The 17144-nt window shown below is 44.1% G+C and overlaps 1 protein-coding gene across 5 annotated transcripts in view; it reads left to right on the forward strand.

The window, feature by feature from the left end:
• Positions 1–16901, forward strand: part of ASTN2 (astrotactin 2) — a 909948-nt gene extending 893047 nt beyond the window's left edge. For 2 of the 5 annotated variants that reach the window (XM_061200026.1, XM_061200027.1), the window contains exons 21-23: positions 418–518; positions 2229–2412; positions 16084–16395. In XM_061200026.1, coding sequence (XP_061056009.1) covers positions 418–518; positions 2229–2412; positions 16084–16321 — 523 coding nt within the window. In that variant the 3' untranslated portion in view covers positions 16322–16395. Of the gene's footprint in view, positions 1–417; positions 519–2228; positions 2413–16083 lie in introns of those variants that run through there. The other 3 variants (XM_061200030.1, XM_061200028.1, XM_061200029.1) reach the window with 3 other exon arrangements.
• Positions 16902–17144: the final 243 nt, after the last annotated feature.

A 17144-nucleotide genomic window follows, 5' to 3' on the forward strand; every position in this document is an offset into this window, starting at 1 on the left:
AATGAATGAAAGAATATATAAATGAGTATATAAAGCCATACAAGATAGCATTGGGGTTTACTTCTCAAGCCCTGGATTCAGACTGCTCTGCCCCCCAGTAACTGTGAGACCATGGAAAGATACACAACTAAGTCTCAGTTTTCTCCTTGGTGAAATGCAGGTGATAATAATCCCTGCCTTCTAGGTTTGCTACTTGTAAATTAAGAGATTATGTGCAAAATGCCCAGCAAGGCAGTTGGTGTTCAAAGCATGCTTAATAATTATCTTTTTTTTCTTTCCAAATCATTTTCCTTCAGCCTAAGCATCCCTGAGTTCCTTCAACTATTATTCCTGTGCTGTGATTTTGTGTTCCTCTTTGGAACTTCCAGGGCCTTTTCTGAAGTCACAGCCTTGTGCTGTTTTCTTGTTGTGCTACAGGTTCACTCTCTATGCAGTGGATACACGAGGGAGGCACTCAGAGCTCAGCACAGTGACCCTGAGGACCGCCTGTCCTCTGGTAGATGACAATAAAGCAGAAGGTAGGTGACCCATTTCTTCACTTCCGAGGTAACTCCCATATTTTCGCTCTCGAAATTCTGCACCCAACAGTCACTAACCACCACTACTTTCCTGCCTCACGCACATATTGGCACAGGGAGAAGAAAGCCAAGGGGCTAAGGAGGAACGTGGAGATAAATTAATCAAAGCCATGAAGGAAATTGAGACTGACCAGCAGTATCTTTGCCAGTAGAAAGACTTGCTCCTCTTTTATAGAATCTGTGTTCTGACTTAGAGGCAAGGAATGGTGGAGAGTCAGAACCCCATGACTGTGTTCCGCCCCTTGGCCTAGGCTTTTAGGGACCAATCCCTTTCTTCCACTTCAGGCTACGCTAGAGCTGGCAAGTCGGTGGCACCTAGAGGACCACTTGGCTTTGCTGCACTCATGGCAGATATCGTTAGCTGATCACAGCACATCTTCCCATCTAGCCCAGGGGTGGCCTCAGAATCCTCAGCATAGAGCTAGAGTCAGTAGCCATCAGTCAGAATTAGCATGCAAGATGAAACCTTTTCTGCTGTTCCTCGTCCATGAAGTTGTAAACATTAGGCAAAACACCTGTCAAAAAAATAGAACCAATAAATCAGATCTACCATATACTTAGTTCTTAGACAATGTGTAGATACAGTTTCTACAGAAACATGATGGTAGCTCATGAGACCTGGTGGTCCACTTCAAGTTGAGCAAATATTTTCTAAGAACCCTGGTACAAGCAATGCAGAAGAGACACGCTCTTCATCTCTCAGGAGTTCACATTCTAGGGGGAGAGAGAGAGATACATTTCTTCAAATGGCTCAGTCATGAGCTTGATGATAGATGTTTGTGTGCTACCTACCAGACAAGAGGAGATGGTGAGATATTGAGTCTCAAAAGGGAGGGGATTTGAGATGGTTTCCTGGTAATTTTTTAAAGTATTTTTATTTTAAAATAACACATGAACATGGTTTAAAAAAATAAGAACAATAAAGATCAGAGTAGAAAACTTTACAAAGTAAATGCTCCTCCCATCCTGAACCCAAGTCCCCCAGACTGTCCTGAAGGCAATTGCCGTTAGCAGTGATGTGGGAACATACATAAATTTTGTTCAAAGTCTTCAAAGATGAAAGAATGTGCCTCCTATTCAAGAGAGCAGCCCATAATGAATTTTAGTTACATCAATTAGTAGGAATGACTGAAAGAGTAGAAATTGCCATGAATGGCAAACAGAAGAGTCTAGATTTTCTTGGAAAGATTTTTGAATGGAGAGCTTTTAGACCTGATCACAGAAATGTGTTGGGAGTATTGCAGAGAGGAGATAGAAGTTGACTATTGAGATGAGCCCAAGACAGTTTATTTAAGCCTCTGCACTTGTTTGGAATTTTCTGTTAAATCATAGGCACAAAACTTATGTTAGTGAGTGCAATTATAAGCACTAACTTTGTGCCAGACCCTGTGTTGAGTGCTTTACAGCCACGTTTTAGTTTGGTCCTCCCAATGTCCCTCCAGACTATATATCGTTATCTCCGGTTGATAGATAGGAAAACTGAGCACAGCTGGTCAATGACATATTCAGGATGGAATTAAGGTTTGTCTGTCCCCAGAGACCACGCTAGTGAACTCCTGCATGAATATGCCTTCCTATTTGCAAGGCATGCTTTCGTCCTCCCTTTTTCCTACTGTCCAGTGATCTGTGCCTGCAATTCTTCCTCCCCAGAGATAGCTGACAAGATCTACAATCTGTACAATGGGTACACAAGTGGGAAGGAGCAGCAGACTGCCTACAACACACTGATGGAAGTCTCAGCCTCCATGCTGTTTCGAGTCCAGCACCATTACAACTCTCACTATGAGAAGTTCGGTGACTTTGTCTGGAGGAGTGAGGATGAGCTGGGGCCCAGGTACGTGGGCATATGAGCGCGAGTGGGGTGGTAAATTCTTCTTGCTTCCATTTGACTTTACTGGAGCCTTTCTTCCATAGGCTGGGAATGGGCTTTATGAAATAAATAAGAGTGGCAGTCAACCCTAGTCATGTCAGGGTTCGAGAGGGGAAGTGGGTAGGGAGAATGAAAGAATCTTGGAATTTTAGCTTCTTGGACTCCTGGAATGTCAGATCAGAGACCTCAGTGTTCTTTCAGTCAATCCCTCCCCTTATTCACCTTCCACTTGCAGTTTTAGAGATGGGAAGTGTCGCCTCCTTGAGGGGATATGTCTTAACCAACATCGTAGAAGAGCATGGTGACAGGGTCATGGCCCCTAATCTAGGGCTTTTCCTACTCTTTCATAAGAAATCCGAGTTGTTTTTTTTTTTTTTTCTGGAATAAAGTCCATTGGTAACCAAGACTAAATACATTCATAAATTCAGCATGTATTAAGGCATGATTTTTTGTCACCAGCAGTGACTATGCCAACCACTGTGATAGTTGCCATGGAGGATTCAACCATAACTAACACACAGTCACTATCTTCTGAAGCTTCACAAAGTAGTATCTGAAACGGTGGCTGCATTTCATGCCTTGCACCCAACAATGACATCCGTTCATTTATTCAACACAAACTTAGTAGCCCCTCTTTTAGGTCAATAGTTGATAATGCAATGTTAAGAATGTAGAAACTGTCCCTACCTACGCATAGCTTACTGTTGCAGGTAATTAAACAAGCAGTTGGAAAGAATAGAAATAATAAGGGTCAAAAGAATAGACGAAAGGAGCCCTTTGGGGAGGCAAGGCATAGACTCTCGGTCTAGGTAACCCAGTGAAGCCCCCATAAGGGCTAAGACTCTGAGGCCTAAAGGGTGAGTTGGTGTCAGACCAGTGGAGGGAGAGGAGGATTGGAGGGTTTGGGGCCAAGGGAGTAGCCTGTGAAATGTTCAGAGGAGATAATACTACACAGGCAGGGGTTTTCCTCTTAAATTTTGGTCATTTGCCTGCCACCTTTATGATTTTTGTCATATCGCCATACCATATGCAGTTCATTTATTTTCTATTTCTTCCTTAGGTCCACTTATTGAAAATACATTTGAAAAGAAAACACTGTATCATTTTGTAAAGGGAAAACTAGCACCATCTACCCTTAATAAACATTAAACTTAAGCATTCAGTACAATGGAAGAAAAACAAAACCAGAAAACAATGTAGTTCAAGCCTAGCTGAGCCTGAGGCTTTCCCTTTAAAAGGGGAGATTAGCAAGTGTTAGAGAAGTACTTAAGACACAGTCCTGAACTAAAACTCTCTTTCTTAAAGTAATCTGGAGGAGGGGAAGAGAGTGAAAATGGGAATCTAAATGCTTTTCCTCAGTGTGATTCATTGTTGTTTAATACTGGATCTGTGATCTTCCTGAGTACCACCTAAAATTCTTTCTCCTGCCCCAGGGGAACTCCTTCCACACTTTGGTAAACACTGTGTGGAGGAACTGAAAGAATTTCTGTGTAGTTGGAGCAAAGTGTGTGACAGCAGGAGTGGGAAGAGATAAGAAGGGAGAGGTCAGCAAGGGCCAGTTCCGAATGCCCTGTAAGTAGGGTTAAAGAGTTTGGATTATCTCTCTAGGGTAATGGGAAGCTTTTCAAGTGTTTTTCACAGGGGGGAGATGTTATCAGATCTTCAAGGGATAAAGATCCCTCTGACTGCAGTTGGAAGTCTGGACTAGGGGTGTCTAGACCAGAAGGAGGCAGTGAGGCCATAGAGGCTGTTGTAACACTAATCCAGGAGAGACGGTGCAGTGCCCTGGGACAGGCTAGTGTCCGTGGCACTGAAGAGGATTGCGTGACTTCCTGAAATACTTAGTAGGGCAGCGTGTTATGCCTTAAATAGCTTTAAAATTACCCTGTAAACTAGGCAAAGTAGGGTATCCTCCCCCATTTTATGAATGAAAAGGAATTGGAGGCCCCACAGGGTTAAATGAGCTGCCCAGAGTTTGCTATGGAGTCCGGTTCTGCCCCAGGCTTTCACCCTGAGCCCTTACAACACTTGCAGTCAACCCCAAGAATTCAAGGCTTGGTTGAGGGATTAAAAAGGATCTTTCCCTGGGGCAGGCCTTATCTGTTTTGCTGGGTCCTGGATTGTAACTTTCTCCCTTTCACATGAAAGAAATGTTCTTTAGATAAAAGCTAAAAGAGAGCAGACAGACAGAATCACAGAGCCCCAGATGAAAGCTTCTGCATGAGTCATCTCGGCTGCCATCTTGCCTGGGGACAGGGAAAGGCATTCTACTTTATTGGGCTTTCCCACAGGGTTCAGGGATTTTAGGTGGAAGCTAAACCAGAGCTTCACTCCTGACTTTGTCTTTATCATCTTCTGGGGTCCTTCCAGGACATAAATCTTCTGGAAAGGCTTTCTGGTTGCCCACAGAGGCAGAACAACCCACTCAGTAATGGACCCATTCACCTCCGGCCAGCTAGTCACCAGCCGCTATCTGCCAACACCCACTGTGCCACCCAACTCCCTCCTCCTTTGGTCTTTCTCATCTCTTGAGGGAATCTGAGATTTCTCTGATTTCCCACACTGGCATCAGCAGGAATCAAGGCAGCTGCATCCTAATCCATCCTGGCACTGCTAATAAACTCACTGTGCGACCTTGGCCTGTGGCCCTCTCTGGCACTCAGTCTCTTTATCTATAAAATTGTTGCAGGAAGGGGGACCCTTTCCAGAGCCCGAGAGTGAGCTCTTGTCTAACACTCAGAAATGAATTGTCCAAGGAGATACATGTGCTGGCAAAGCAAGAGACTTTATTGAAAAGGGGCGCCTGGGCAGAGAGCAGCAGGGTAAGGGAACCCAGGAGAACTGCTCTGCTACGTGGCTTACAGTCTCGCGTTTTATGGTAATGGCGTTAGTTTATGAGTTGTCTCTGGCCAATCATTCTCACTCAGGGTCCTTCTTGGTGGCACTCGAGCATCGCTCAGCCAAGATGGATTCCAGCGAGAAAGATTCTGGGAGGTTTGTAGGACATATGGACTGGCTTCTCCTCTCTCCTTTTCACCTTTCCCGAATTCTTCCAGTTGGTGGTAGCTTGTTAGTTCTGAGTTCCTTACCAGGACCTCCTGTTGTAAGATAACTCATGCAAGTGGTTACTATAGGGCTTGGCCAGGGCGGTGGTTTTGGTCAGTGGTTCCCCTAACAAAATGATAGTAGTACTTTTTTTTTTTTTTCTCTTAGCAGTGAAAAAGCTGTTTTCTAAATAAAGCTTACAAAGAACCCCAGGTCTTAGCTAGAAGTCACCTCCTCAGAGAATCCTCTAAAATTTCTACCCATTCACTTTATCACACCCTCGTGTTTTAATTTTCTGTGTCGTATCTACTAGTTTTAGTATCCTATATTGCTTATGTGTTTACTTCTGAGTATCTATAAGGTATTATCCCCACTACAATGTCAGTTTATTTATAGCTAGTGATCCTTTATGCCCCATTCACTCTTGTAAGTAGGTGCTAAACGATTACTTATTGAATAATTGGATAATGGGATGAGTAGATGTGTGAACCAGGTGACTACAGAGTTGTTCTGGTAGAAGCTAGAGTGGGTGGCCTGGAGCCCCCCTGCTGGGTCTCCTCTTCCACTTCCCCCCTCCAATCCCAAGGGTCCCTGAGGTCTACCTGAGCTATCAAGGATCTATAGATCACAATTGGAAACAACTGAATTCCGCAAACTCTAAGGTTTTTCTAGCTTAAAAATAACATTCTAAAAAAAAAAAATGCATTGTCCTTGCAAATATTAAGAGACTGGAGGATATCCTCACTTATTAATTTATGGAGTCATCGATTCATTTAATGTGCTTACTCTGTGCCAGACCCTGTGCCGTGGGCTGGAAACAGATGAGTGAAGAAGACAGCTCCTGCCTTTACCAGGCTCAACATCTAGTGAGAACAAGACTGGTCAGCAGGCAGATGCAGTGAAATATGTCACAAGAAACACAGTGTAAAGAGGGTGAGCAGTGCACTTTAGAGCGACGTTTATCAAACTTCAACGTGCCGGTGAATCACTCGGGGGCCTGGTTAAAATTCACATCAACTCAGTGGTCTAGGATAGGCCTGAGAGTCTGCATTTCTGCCAGGCTCTTCAGTGATGCCAATGTGGCTTGTTAAAAAGCACACTTTGAGTGACACGGTTCTGGATGCAGCTGTTGGTGCAACTAATCCAGACCTGGAGCTCAAGGAAGAATTCCTGGAGAAGAAAGTGAAGTGTATGCTCAGAAGTAAAGGATGCACGGGAGTCCTCCAGGTGGAAGGGGAGGAGTGCTCTCATTGGAAGGAACAACCAGTGGAAGGGTGAGAGAGGGTGGGGTAAGAAAATATACCTTCGTCAGGAAGGATAAATCTCAGTGGGGCAGAGAGTTCAAGGTGAGAAGGAAAAGGGAAAAAAACAAGGCTGAAGAGTTCAGCAGAGGTCAGATCATAATGGCTCTAACGAGCCCTGTTCATGCGCTGTTCTTTCTTCCAAAAGCTGGGTAAAGGTTTTAAACAGAGGATCACTATAGGTAAATGTACCATGCTTCTTAAGGGTTAGCAAGTATGCAGAACATCAAAGTGTAAAGGAGAGAGAGCAAGACCCTGCCTTGAGTTCATGTCCTAGCTTTGCCACCCACTTGCTGTGTAACCTTGGACAAATTTCATCTCCATTCTGGGCCTCATTTGCAACATGAAAGAACTGGACTCCAAAGTCCCTTCCAGCTGCGAAGCCAAGGAACCAGCAAGCCCTGAAGGTCATAGAGACCAGAGAAGAGGCACACCATGAGTGTCCTTTCACCTCTAGCCCAGCATGGCTTGTTTCTCAGGAACCTAGGACGGCTAGGATAATAAGAGCTTTTCCCAGGAGCACTCTGAGGGCTGGTATCATGGGATGAGCTCTATTAGGATTTTGTTGGCCTGTAATCACCAAACCCCAAAATGTTCTCTACTCCTCTGTGGATTTGTGGTCATGTACCCCCATAAAATTTAGTGACAAAAGGGTGACTCTTGCTGCTACCTAATAAATCCATCAGACCAATGTCCTCCAGAGCCTGGTTCCCATGGCAACCACAGGTTACTGCAAACAGCTGTTCAGAGAAGACCCGCTGACACCCAGCTGTCCCAGCCATACGGTTCCTATTAGGAGAATTGAAAAACTGAACTTATAGGTGGCCAGGGACCAAAATTTGCTCCAGTCAGAATACCCTTGACCACTCTTGAGCTTCTCAATCCTCTCAGTTATGTCTGATTAAAATGATAGAGTAGGGAGAAGAAAGCAAGCACTTGAAGAGATTTGTTTCAGTGGAATTTATCTGGCTAGATTAGAAATGGTGTATTTCTGATGTCAGCCCCTCTTGCTTCCGTGGCAGACATTGCTAATAGCTCACAGAAATCATCCCAGGATTGGTTCATTCTGGGATCTTTCTCAACACAGCCAGACAAGAAGCTTTTCCCATCTGAGAAGGATTAGCACATGCTATGAACTGTCATTGCTTTGTTCTTAGTGAAAATATTCAAGCCTGGGATGTCAGTGTACCTTTTTCAGTCCAAGATTATGTTAGCTCTTTCCTTAGATATCTTGGATTCACTCTCTTGGAATTTCTAGGACATTCGGAACAAGAGCAAATTTAGGCTTCTAGAGCCATATTCCTGTCATCTCAGATGCACTTTTATTTTTTTCTGCATATTTTGGCATTTCGGAAATCATGAAGGATTGTGCACAATAGATGTGCACATTAAGTGTTGTATTCTTTCTTCTTTTCTTGAAAGGCTGTAATTAAATCAATAGCATCTCTTAAAATTGATGATGTCTTAGAATGGATAAATACAAACAAGACAAACTATGACTTTGAACAAGTGTCCCACAGAACATTTTCCCCACTGATAATATAGCAATGTACATAATTATCTTGAAGTTTCCATCAGTTCAAAATTGAAATACTTTTGGGTTCATTGAGACTCAGTTATTTTTACCATCAGTTTAGGAATGAATTCTTGGAAGGTCTCGTGGTTTCTTATGAGAGAACAAGGAGGAGACAAAGCCAAATGTAAATATTTTCACTAGTCACCTTACAAATCATATTTCAAACCTGGTGTTGAGGAAATATATTTACATGGCAGTACCTGAGCTTCTGGTTTTCTGTTTAGTGGGGGTGGTCTGAGGCTAAACTTAATGTGGATTTATTCTGAAAGTAACCCCAGTGAACCACTGGGAAGCCATAAAACCATGGCTTCATTGCACATACTCATTGCACCAGCTTTAAAATACATGTGAGTGTATGCATGTTTTCAAAACAGAAATGCCTTTATTGTATTTTATCCTAAAGTAATTCTTGTTCATTCTGTAACATGTAAATGAGACAGATATATATAAAATGGCAAGCAAAAATGTTGTACCCCTGAACCCCTAATCCCCACCCAGAGATAAAATTAAGTGTGCACGTACTTCTCCAGATATCGATATGGATGTGACATGGATATGCTTATGAGTAGGGAAACGGGTACAGACTTAAGGATACATTGACATCTACAGACCACAGTTCCATTTCCATCAACTCTGCTATGTTTAAGAAGTACATACATTTTGTTCTGTTTTCTGCCTATTTACACTTAATAGCACACGTACAAGTCTTTTGCTATGGATGCATGTGTAAATACGTTGTCTTTTTGAAGGGTCTTTTAGCCAGTTAATTATATGAATGCATCACATATTAATTTAGTCCTTTGTTAAAGACCAACTAGATTTCTTCCAACTTCTTTTCTATTATAAACAAATCTGGGTAAACAGTTTGCCCACTTGTCCGATTACTTCCTTAGATCCACAAGATGCTCCTGTGTTATTTCATTCCCTTTATCAACCTCTGCTAGAAAAGTGCTGTATTTTGAAAGCTAAGGACTGAAAGTTATTAATCCCTTCTTCTTGCACAATCAGGAGGAGCTAGATACCAGGGGAACTATACACTGTCCAAGAAGCAGGTGGGAAATATTAGTTGAACATTTATTTTGGCCCAGTCATTTTTATCTCATTTCATCTCCTGAACAATTAATTTTGAAGACGAAGTAACAGAGAATCAGTGGAGTTAAGTAAATTGTTCAAAGTTACACAACTAGTAAGTGTCAGAGCTCAGATTCAAAGTATTGTCTTCTGATGTCAAACTAGTGTCCTATCCAGTATAACACATTGCATCCCAAAATATGTGCACAACTAACAGATAATATAGTATGAATCTCAACAGAGAAATGAAATGCTTCAGCAACAAAGAGGAACACGTGACTTAGGGTAGCTGGGAAGATCTGGAAGACCTCCTGAAGATGAAATTTTAGCGTGGCTTTGAAGCATGAATAGAATCTCAGTGAATGTGGTCCTCTCATCTCAGGAACCCGATGCTATGACAGTTGTCACAGCATGTTCTCTTGTGAACTGCTCATCGGATGGTATTTCTCTGTGAACCAAGCCCCTAATTCCTCTTAGATTAAAAACAAACAAACAAACAAAAGCAACAAAGATCTGCTCCAACTCCCACTACCGTTAGATTCTGCTGTGGTCTGAATGTCCGTGCCGTTGCAAAGTTCATAGACAGTATTGCAAACCTAATGCCCAAGGTGATGTAACTAGGAGGAGGGGCCTTTAGGAACTGATTAGGTCATAGGAGTGGCGCCCTAATAAATGGGATTAGTGCTCTCATAAAAGAGGCCTCAGAGAGGTCTTTTGTCCCTTCTGCCATGTGAGGGGACAGTGAAAAAGTGCCTTCCATGAACCAGGAAGAGGTTCACCAACCACCACACCAAATCTGCCGGTGCCAAGATCCCAGATTTCCCAGACTCCAGGATATGAGAAAGATATTTCTGTTGTTTGTAAGCTCCCTAGTCTATGGTATTTTGTTATAGCAGCCCAAACAGACTAAGACAGACTCTTTTCTAAGGCATGCTCGATTTGATCATCTCCAGTGAAGGGGAACCCACTGGAGGTATAGAAAGACCCCGTCTACATTTAGAAGACTTTAGTTTTAAGGTTTTTTTTTTGTGTGTGTGTGTGCCTTCTGTTAGTTTTTGAGTGGTTTGTTAACACTTAGGTGCTTTGCTGAAGCGATCTGAGATACTGTTCTTACTCTGTTAACCCTAGTCAAATCATATGACCAGCCTGAGGCTTACTCTTACCACCTGACGACTGGGACTAAAGTAGGCACTGTAGAATTGCAGTGAGGATTACACTTAAGACGATGTTGCATAGGTTTCTGGCACATAGTAGGTCCTCAGTCACCTGTAGTCATTATCATCCCTGACCCTCAGGGTTTTCCCCTCTTGTTTTCAGTTACTAGAACAACATAACCATCTTCCTAAATCCCCGCTTCAGTGACACCTGATTCCTGCTTTCAGCACTTCCACAGAAGACTTGCTTTTGAGACAACCTTCAGCATCATGATCTGGCTGCAGTTTGCACATGTCCCTCTTACCAGAAGTGAGTGGGGCTCTCCAGATGTGGCCTGACAAGGGCAGCGTCAATGGAAGTCATTATTTCCCTTAATCTGCCCTCTCTACTTCCAGAGGTTGTGTTCCAGTTTTTTGTAACTACACTATGCCCTTGACTCTCATTAAGTTTGAGGTCAGCTAACACAGAGACGTTTAAGCTCAGCTCAGGAGACAGAGAGGAGGGAGAGAGGCCAATGGGGATGTTTCCTTACTGTCTGTCCTCTTTTTCTCCATTGCAAGGCCCCCTTAGAATTAGGTCTCCGTCCGATAACTGTGTCAACAGTAGATTGGGTAATGGTGATGGGAAGAGAACGGTCATTCCAAGGTTCTACAGTTCCCGAAGAAGCAGCATCTGAGTCTAGCTGCTGACTCCTTCACAAGCAATTCCTGTCTCCATCTTGCCTGCTGGGACAATGATAAATTAATGTGTGCTGTCCCTCCTTTACCTCTGACTTCCTATCCCACCAGGCCTGGGTCCTGTCTCCAAGGAGGAAGATTTCATTTCTGGTATTTGAGAAAAGTGGTCATTCTGACCTGTGATTTCCCCCTCCAGGCAAAGCTTGGGGCATGCCTGGCCTTTGATTTATGAATCTCCATTGCCTACAATTTATCACCCAGCACTCTCACCTTTTGTCTCTCACCCACGTCCCCCTCCTCGGCCTTTGAACACCTCCAACCCTTCTCTTCATGGCTTCACCTTCTGAGTTCTTCTGCCTTTGTTGTCTCATTGCAAACCAAGGTGCTGAGGCATAGTGTACAGTGGAGAAAGAGCAGGGGACAGTTAGGCAAACTGACATTGGTTTAGTGCGTATTATATGCAAATTCCTGTGCTAGATGCCTATGGCGGTAATTTCATTCCAGCCTAGCAGCAGCACTACAAAATAATTGTCTCTGTCCCCATTTTACAAATGAGGAAACTGAGGCTCACGGAGAAGAAGTGGCTTGCCCTAATGGGCTCTGGAGCCTATGTCCTTTCTACTAGAAAATACTACTTTGTATCTTGGCTAACATTTACTGAGAGCTAAGCAAATTACCCAGGTCATCTCATCTTCCAAAAACACTGTTATTCCCATTTTACTTTGCAGTAACTAAGAGTTAGTAGGAAGAACTTGCTTATGATCCACATAGCTAAGTTATAGAACTAGGATTTGAATCTGGGACTCCAGAGCCAAATATTTCATCTTAGCTCTGTATACTTAGGAGCCCAGGTTCTAGCTTTGCCTTTGTTACTAACTTAAGGTGTTCCTTTAGGCAAATTATTTTCTAATTTCAAACCTTAGTTTCCCCATCCATACAAAGGCTTGGTCCAGTTGAGTTCCAAGATTCTCTCTTTGGAAATAGCTGGGCCCTTGGAGACAAAACATTTGGTCATGTTGGAGGACTTGTCCTTCCCAACCTCATTTTGTATTTATGACGTATCAGACAATGACTCTCCATCACCCAAAAAATAGAATACTTTACCATGGCTCAAAAGAGTCTGGATGGTCTGATCTCTGCCAAACCGACTCGTCTCTCACCCATTCTTTGCACTTAACCATTTCAAAAAACTGATGCTTTATGCCCTCTTTAGCCCAAGTTTGGATGAGCTATCTCCTCTGCCTTCCCATCTACCTGAAAAATTTGTTTCATCATTGAAGACCTAGCTCAGATGTTATGTCCCCTGGCAAGATTTCTCGGAGCCCCCAAACTAATGATTGGGTGTCCACTTTATATATTCCTGTAGCACCCAGCATATTTTCCAACCCAGAACTCTCCCCCTAAATTAGAGGCTGTTACTATTTCTGTCTGTCTGTCTCCTGCCACTAACTTATGTAAGTGCTCAAAGCTTAAACCAGTACACAAATCCTGATGGTGGAGGTGGTGGTGATGGTGATGTACTTTCTGACATGTATCAGGGGCTTAGTATGTGCCAACTACTTTTCTGAGAGAGTTTTACACTTATTAACTTATTTAATCCTCGCTTCAACTCCATGAGGTGGGCAAATGTTATTCCCTTTTTGTAAATAAGGAAATAGAAAGAATAAGTAGCTTTTTAAAAGCAAGAGGAGAAACAAGCCAGCACCCCTAAGTACAGTGACAGGAAACACGTAACACCTGGCTGTGTCTGTACGTGGTTCTTGCTGCTGGTCTTGCCCTCCCCAGGTTTCATTCTCCTCAATGCAGCTAGAAATGTTTTTAAGCAGTTTGTCTCTGAACCTGCTACTTTGTTGCTTGAAAGTCTTCAATAACTCCCCACTTACCCCTACTGAGGGCTTACTATAGATTCATTAATGTTTTGTTTTGTTTTTTTAAATATCTTTATTGGAGTATAATTGCTTTACAATGGTGTGTTAGTTTCTGCTTTATAACAAAGTGAATCAGCTCTACATATACGTATATCCCCATATCTCCTCCCTCTTGCGTCTCCCTCCCACCCTCCCTATCCCACCCCTCTAGGTGGTCACAAAGCACCAAGCTGATCTCCCTGTGCTATGTGGCTGCTTCCCACTAGCTATCGATTTTACATTTGGTAGTGTATATATGTCCATGCCACTCTCTCACTTCGTCCCAGCTTACCCTTCCCTCTCCCCGTGTCCTCAAGTCCATTCTCTATGTCTTCATCTTTATTCCTGTCCTGCCCCTAGGTTCTTCATAAACTTTTTTTTTTTTAGATTCCATATATATGTGTTAGCATATGGTATTTGTTTTTCTCTTTCTGACTTGCTTCACTCTGTATGACAGACTCATTAATGTTTCCTTTTTTTTAATTTTTAAAACGACCTTTGTGGTAGATGTAGTCATTATTCCCATTTTATGGATAAGGAAACTGAGGCACAGCTGGTTAAACAATTTCCTCAATATCACAGAGCTAGTAAGTGGCTGAGGCAGGATTTGAACCTGAGCAACCAGTCTCTAGAGCCTGTGTGGTACACCATTACTCTATACAACAAACGCCCCAGCTTCTAAGCTCCAGTGGCTGGGCTCCTGCCACTTCTCCCGTTTCCCACTGTGAGCCCACTTGCACACCGTATTTCACCATGAAATCCCTTCTCTCTGTGCCTTTACCTAGGCTTCCTGTTATGCCTGTGCCCTCTTCTTTACCTAAACCTTACTCATTAATGAGGCTCAGCACAAGTTCCCCTTCTACAGGAAGTCTTCTTGGATTTCCCAATCCTACCTAGGCACTGTCCTCTGTTTCCCACAGCTCCCACGCCTTCTTTTATCATTGCTCTTGCCACGGGTGTTGCAATTTTGCATCTGTCTGTCTTTTCCTACGGAATCGGGAGCTCTGCCATATAATAAATGCTCTGTAAAGGAGCAACCAATGACTTTGTCTCCTTTAACTTCTCAACTGCCCCATTTGTCAAGTGAAGAAACAGGTTTGGAGATGTTAAGTAAAGTTCCCAAGGACACCAAGCTGCTAAGGAACAGAGCAAGAACTGAAACAAGGAGGGCTGAGAGTAAGCTCCTTGGGCTTCCCCTGAGGAGGCGCCTGCCAGAGGTGAAAGAGGCGTGTGGGTCGAGTGGTAACTCGAGTGTGATTATGAAGCTATGAATTCTTGGCACCTCAGGAAATATTCCACCCAAGTGGTGAGCTATACAAAGAGGACTTTTTGAAAGGCACCTCATAAATCGTGCCCACAAAAGCTACACGCATAAGCCCGGCCCTTTTCCAGCCGCCACGCAGGTGCCTAACAGTCTCCCATGTGTGGGGTCTGTTGTCGTAAAACGCCCTCCCTCCTGGGGTCTCAGAGGGGCATGGAAAGGACAGCAGGAGAGAGCCTCTCATTTAGCCCCTCAGGATCCCTAGGCATCTTGAGGATGCTGAGATGTAGAGAAAAGTGGATTCCACAAGGAGATGGACACCTGGACAGCAAAGCTGACTTATGGTATGACCCGCAAAAAGGTCATTCCTTTCCCTCTCTAAGCCTCAGTTTCCACATCTTTAATGAGATTAGGTCAGACTAAGTCTCTGGTTCTCAAATGGGGTGATTTTGGTCCCCAGAGGACATTTGGCAATGTCTGGAGGCAATTTTATTGTCATGCCTGGGGCTGCGGGTGCTATTGGTATCTTGTAGGCGGAGGCCTGGGGATGCTGCTAAATGTCCTGCAAGACTGTCCCCACAGCAGAGAATTATCCAGCCCACATGTCAATGGTGCTCCTGTTGAGAAGCCTTGGACTAGGTGATCTCAAAGATGCTTGCTTTAATTTTCTCTGCAGCCATCGGGTCTCCCCGAGGATCTGCTATCTGGTGCTACATAAAGAGCTCTAGATAAGTTCCTAATGATGATCACCGCAGTCCAGGGCAATTCTTGCTGAGACTAGTGTCCAGTATGACCTTGATCCTGAGACATCATCACAACAATTCTCTATAATAGAAGCTATCATTTATTGGGAGCTTACTCAGGGCCAGCCTTTGGGCATTTCTCTTAGTTAATCTCACAACCAGTAAGGCCACCATCACTATTTTAGAGATAAGAAAAATGAAATAGAGAAGTTCTGATTTGGGTATAGAGATAGAAAGGCTTTCATGAATTAGAAGCGCAGAGGACAAGATTTTATTTTGACTGTGAGAAAAGAGTATGAGAGAATTAGAAAAGTAAGAAAGCGGACAGAGAGGGACTTGGTGAGTGTTCAGGCCTAGATCCAAATGCCCAACTCCAATGGTCAACTTGATGTTTGACCTTGGTCAAGTAGTGTCACCTCTCTGAAACCTGGGCTCCATAGCCATTGAATGTGTGTGGAAATAACAATATTTTCAGGGCTGTTGTGAAGATTATATACAAATTTTTAAATGTATGTAAAGTACTTGCCCAGCATCTAGCTCATGGCATTAATGCATTTTAGTTCTTGTTCTTGTTGTCATTTATCATTATTATAATAATTTACACTTACTTGGTCAGAGTCCTCAGGCTGCTCACCTTGTAACGCTTGCATCTCAGAAGTGAAAGTGTTAGGTCAAAGGTTATACCGCTCTTTTACTTTTTACACATTGCACAGTTAAAGAGGACAAGTTCCAAGGTAATTTTGAACAGGTGTTCAAAATACCACATTCAAGTCAGGCACGGCTAGGGGATTGTTGGGACAAGAAGTCGTCGTCTGTCTACTGACATTTACTCACCCCCCTCAAAGGCCTGATGCTTGACCTAGGCCCCTGCCTTCACTGCCGCCTCCTCTGTCTTCCAGGAAGGCCCACCTGGTCCTGCGGCGTCTGGAGAGGGTGAGCAGCCGCTGCTCCGGCCTCCTCCGAAGCGCCTACATCCAGAGCCGCGTGGACAGCGTGCCCTACCTTTTCTGCCGCAGCGAGGAGGTCCGGCCTGTGGGTATGGTGTGGTACAGCATCCTCAAGGACACCAAGATCACATGCGAGGAGAAGATGGTGTCCATGGCCCGCAACACGTATGGGGAGTCCAAGGGCCGGTGAGGGAGGGTGCTGCCCTCCGTGAGCACAGAGACTCTCCGTGGGAGGGGGAGCGGTGCTCTCTCGGATCCTGGGGCCTGGGTGGGCTGGGGGACAGCTGAGGACGGGCCTGGCAGATGAGGCTTGCCAGCAAGGCCAAAGCAAACTCTTCTTCTTGTGGATAGCAGACAGAGAACTTTGTAACCACTGGAATTATTCATTTCCCCCTATCTTTTATTTTTTTCTAAGATCTTATTTGACTCTATCAAAGTCTCTCCTTTTTAAACATTTTCTTCCGGATGGTGGTCAATCCCGAGGCAGGAGCTTTCAGGTGGAGACCAAGAGGCCTTTCCCCTTCTTCCTTCCTCCTGCTACACTCAGCTTCCTTCCTGCCATGGACCCCAGGAGGAGACCTATGGAGAGACAACTGGACCTCTTCAGCATCAGGAGGGCATCCCCGAGGATTGTTGCAGTGAGGAAGCTTGGGTCTTTAGGACTTTGTTTTTCGGACGCGTTTGAGTCTGCAGGACCCCTGCCTCTTCCTGCCGCCTGTGGGTCTGCCCAGAGTCCCTGCAGGGCTCTCCATGCATTAAAAATTCCTATTGTCTCTCTTTCTGCTCGGGTGCTGTTTCTTACTGATGGGGGCCTTCCGTCTATTCACTCAACAGGTATTTATTCATTCTCTACTATACACTAGGCACGCAACTAAAGACAGAGACGCTCCCTGTCCTCAGGGAGTGTACAGTCCAATGGAAATTATAGAGAGGTAGCTAGTTATTTCAGCCTGTGGTAGGGGAAGAATGGAGGTTCTCTGAACTCATTGCTGGGTCGTGAGACAACCTGGAGG

The sequence above is a fragment of the Eubalaena glacialis genome, chromosome 9, assembly GCF_028564815.1.
Source record: "Eubalaena glacialis isolate mEubGla1 chromosome 9, mEubGla1.1.hap2.+ XY, whole genome shotgun sequence".
Taxonomy (NCBI): Eukaryota; Metazoa; Chordata; class Mammalia; order Artiodactyla; family Balaenidae; genus Eubalaena; species Eubalaena glacialis.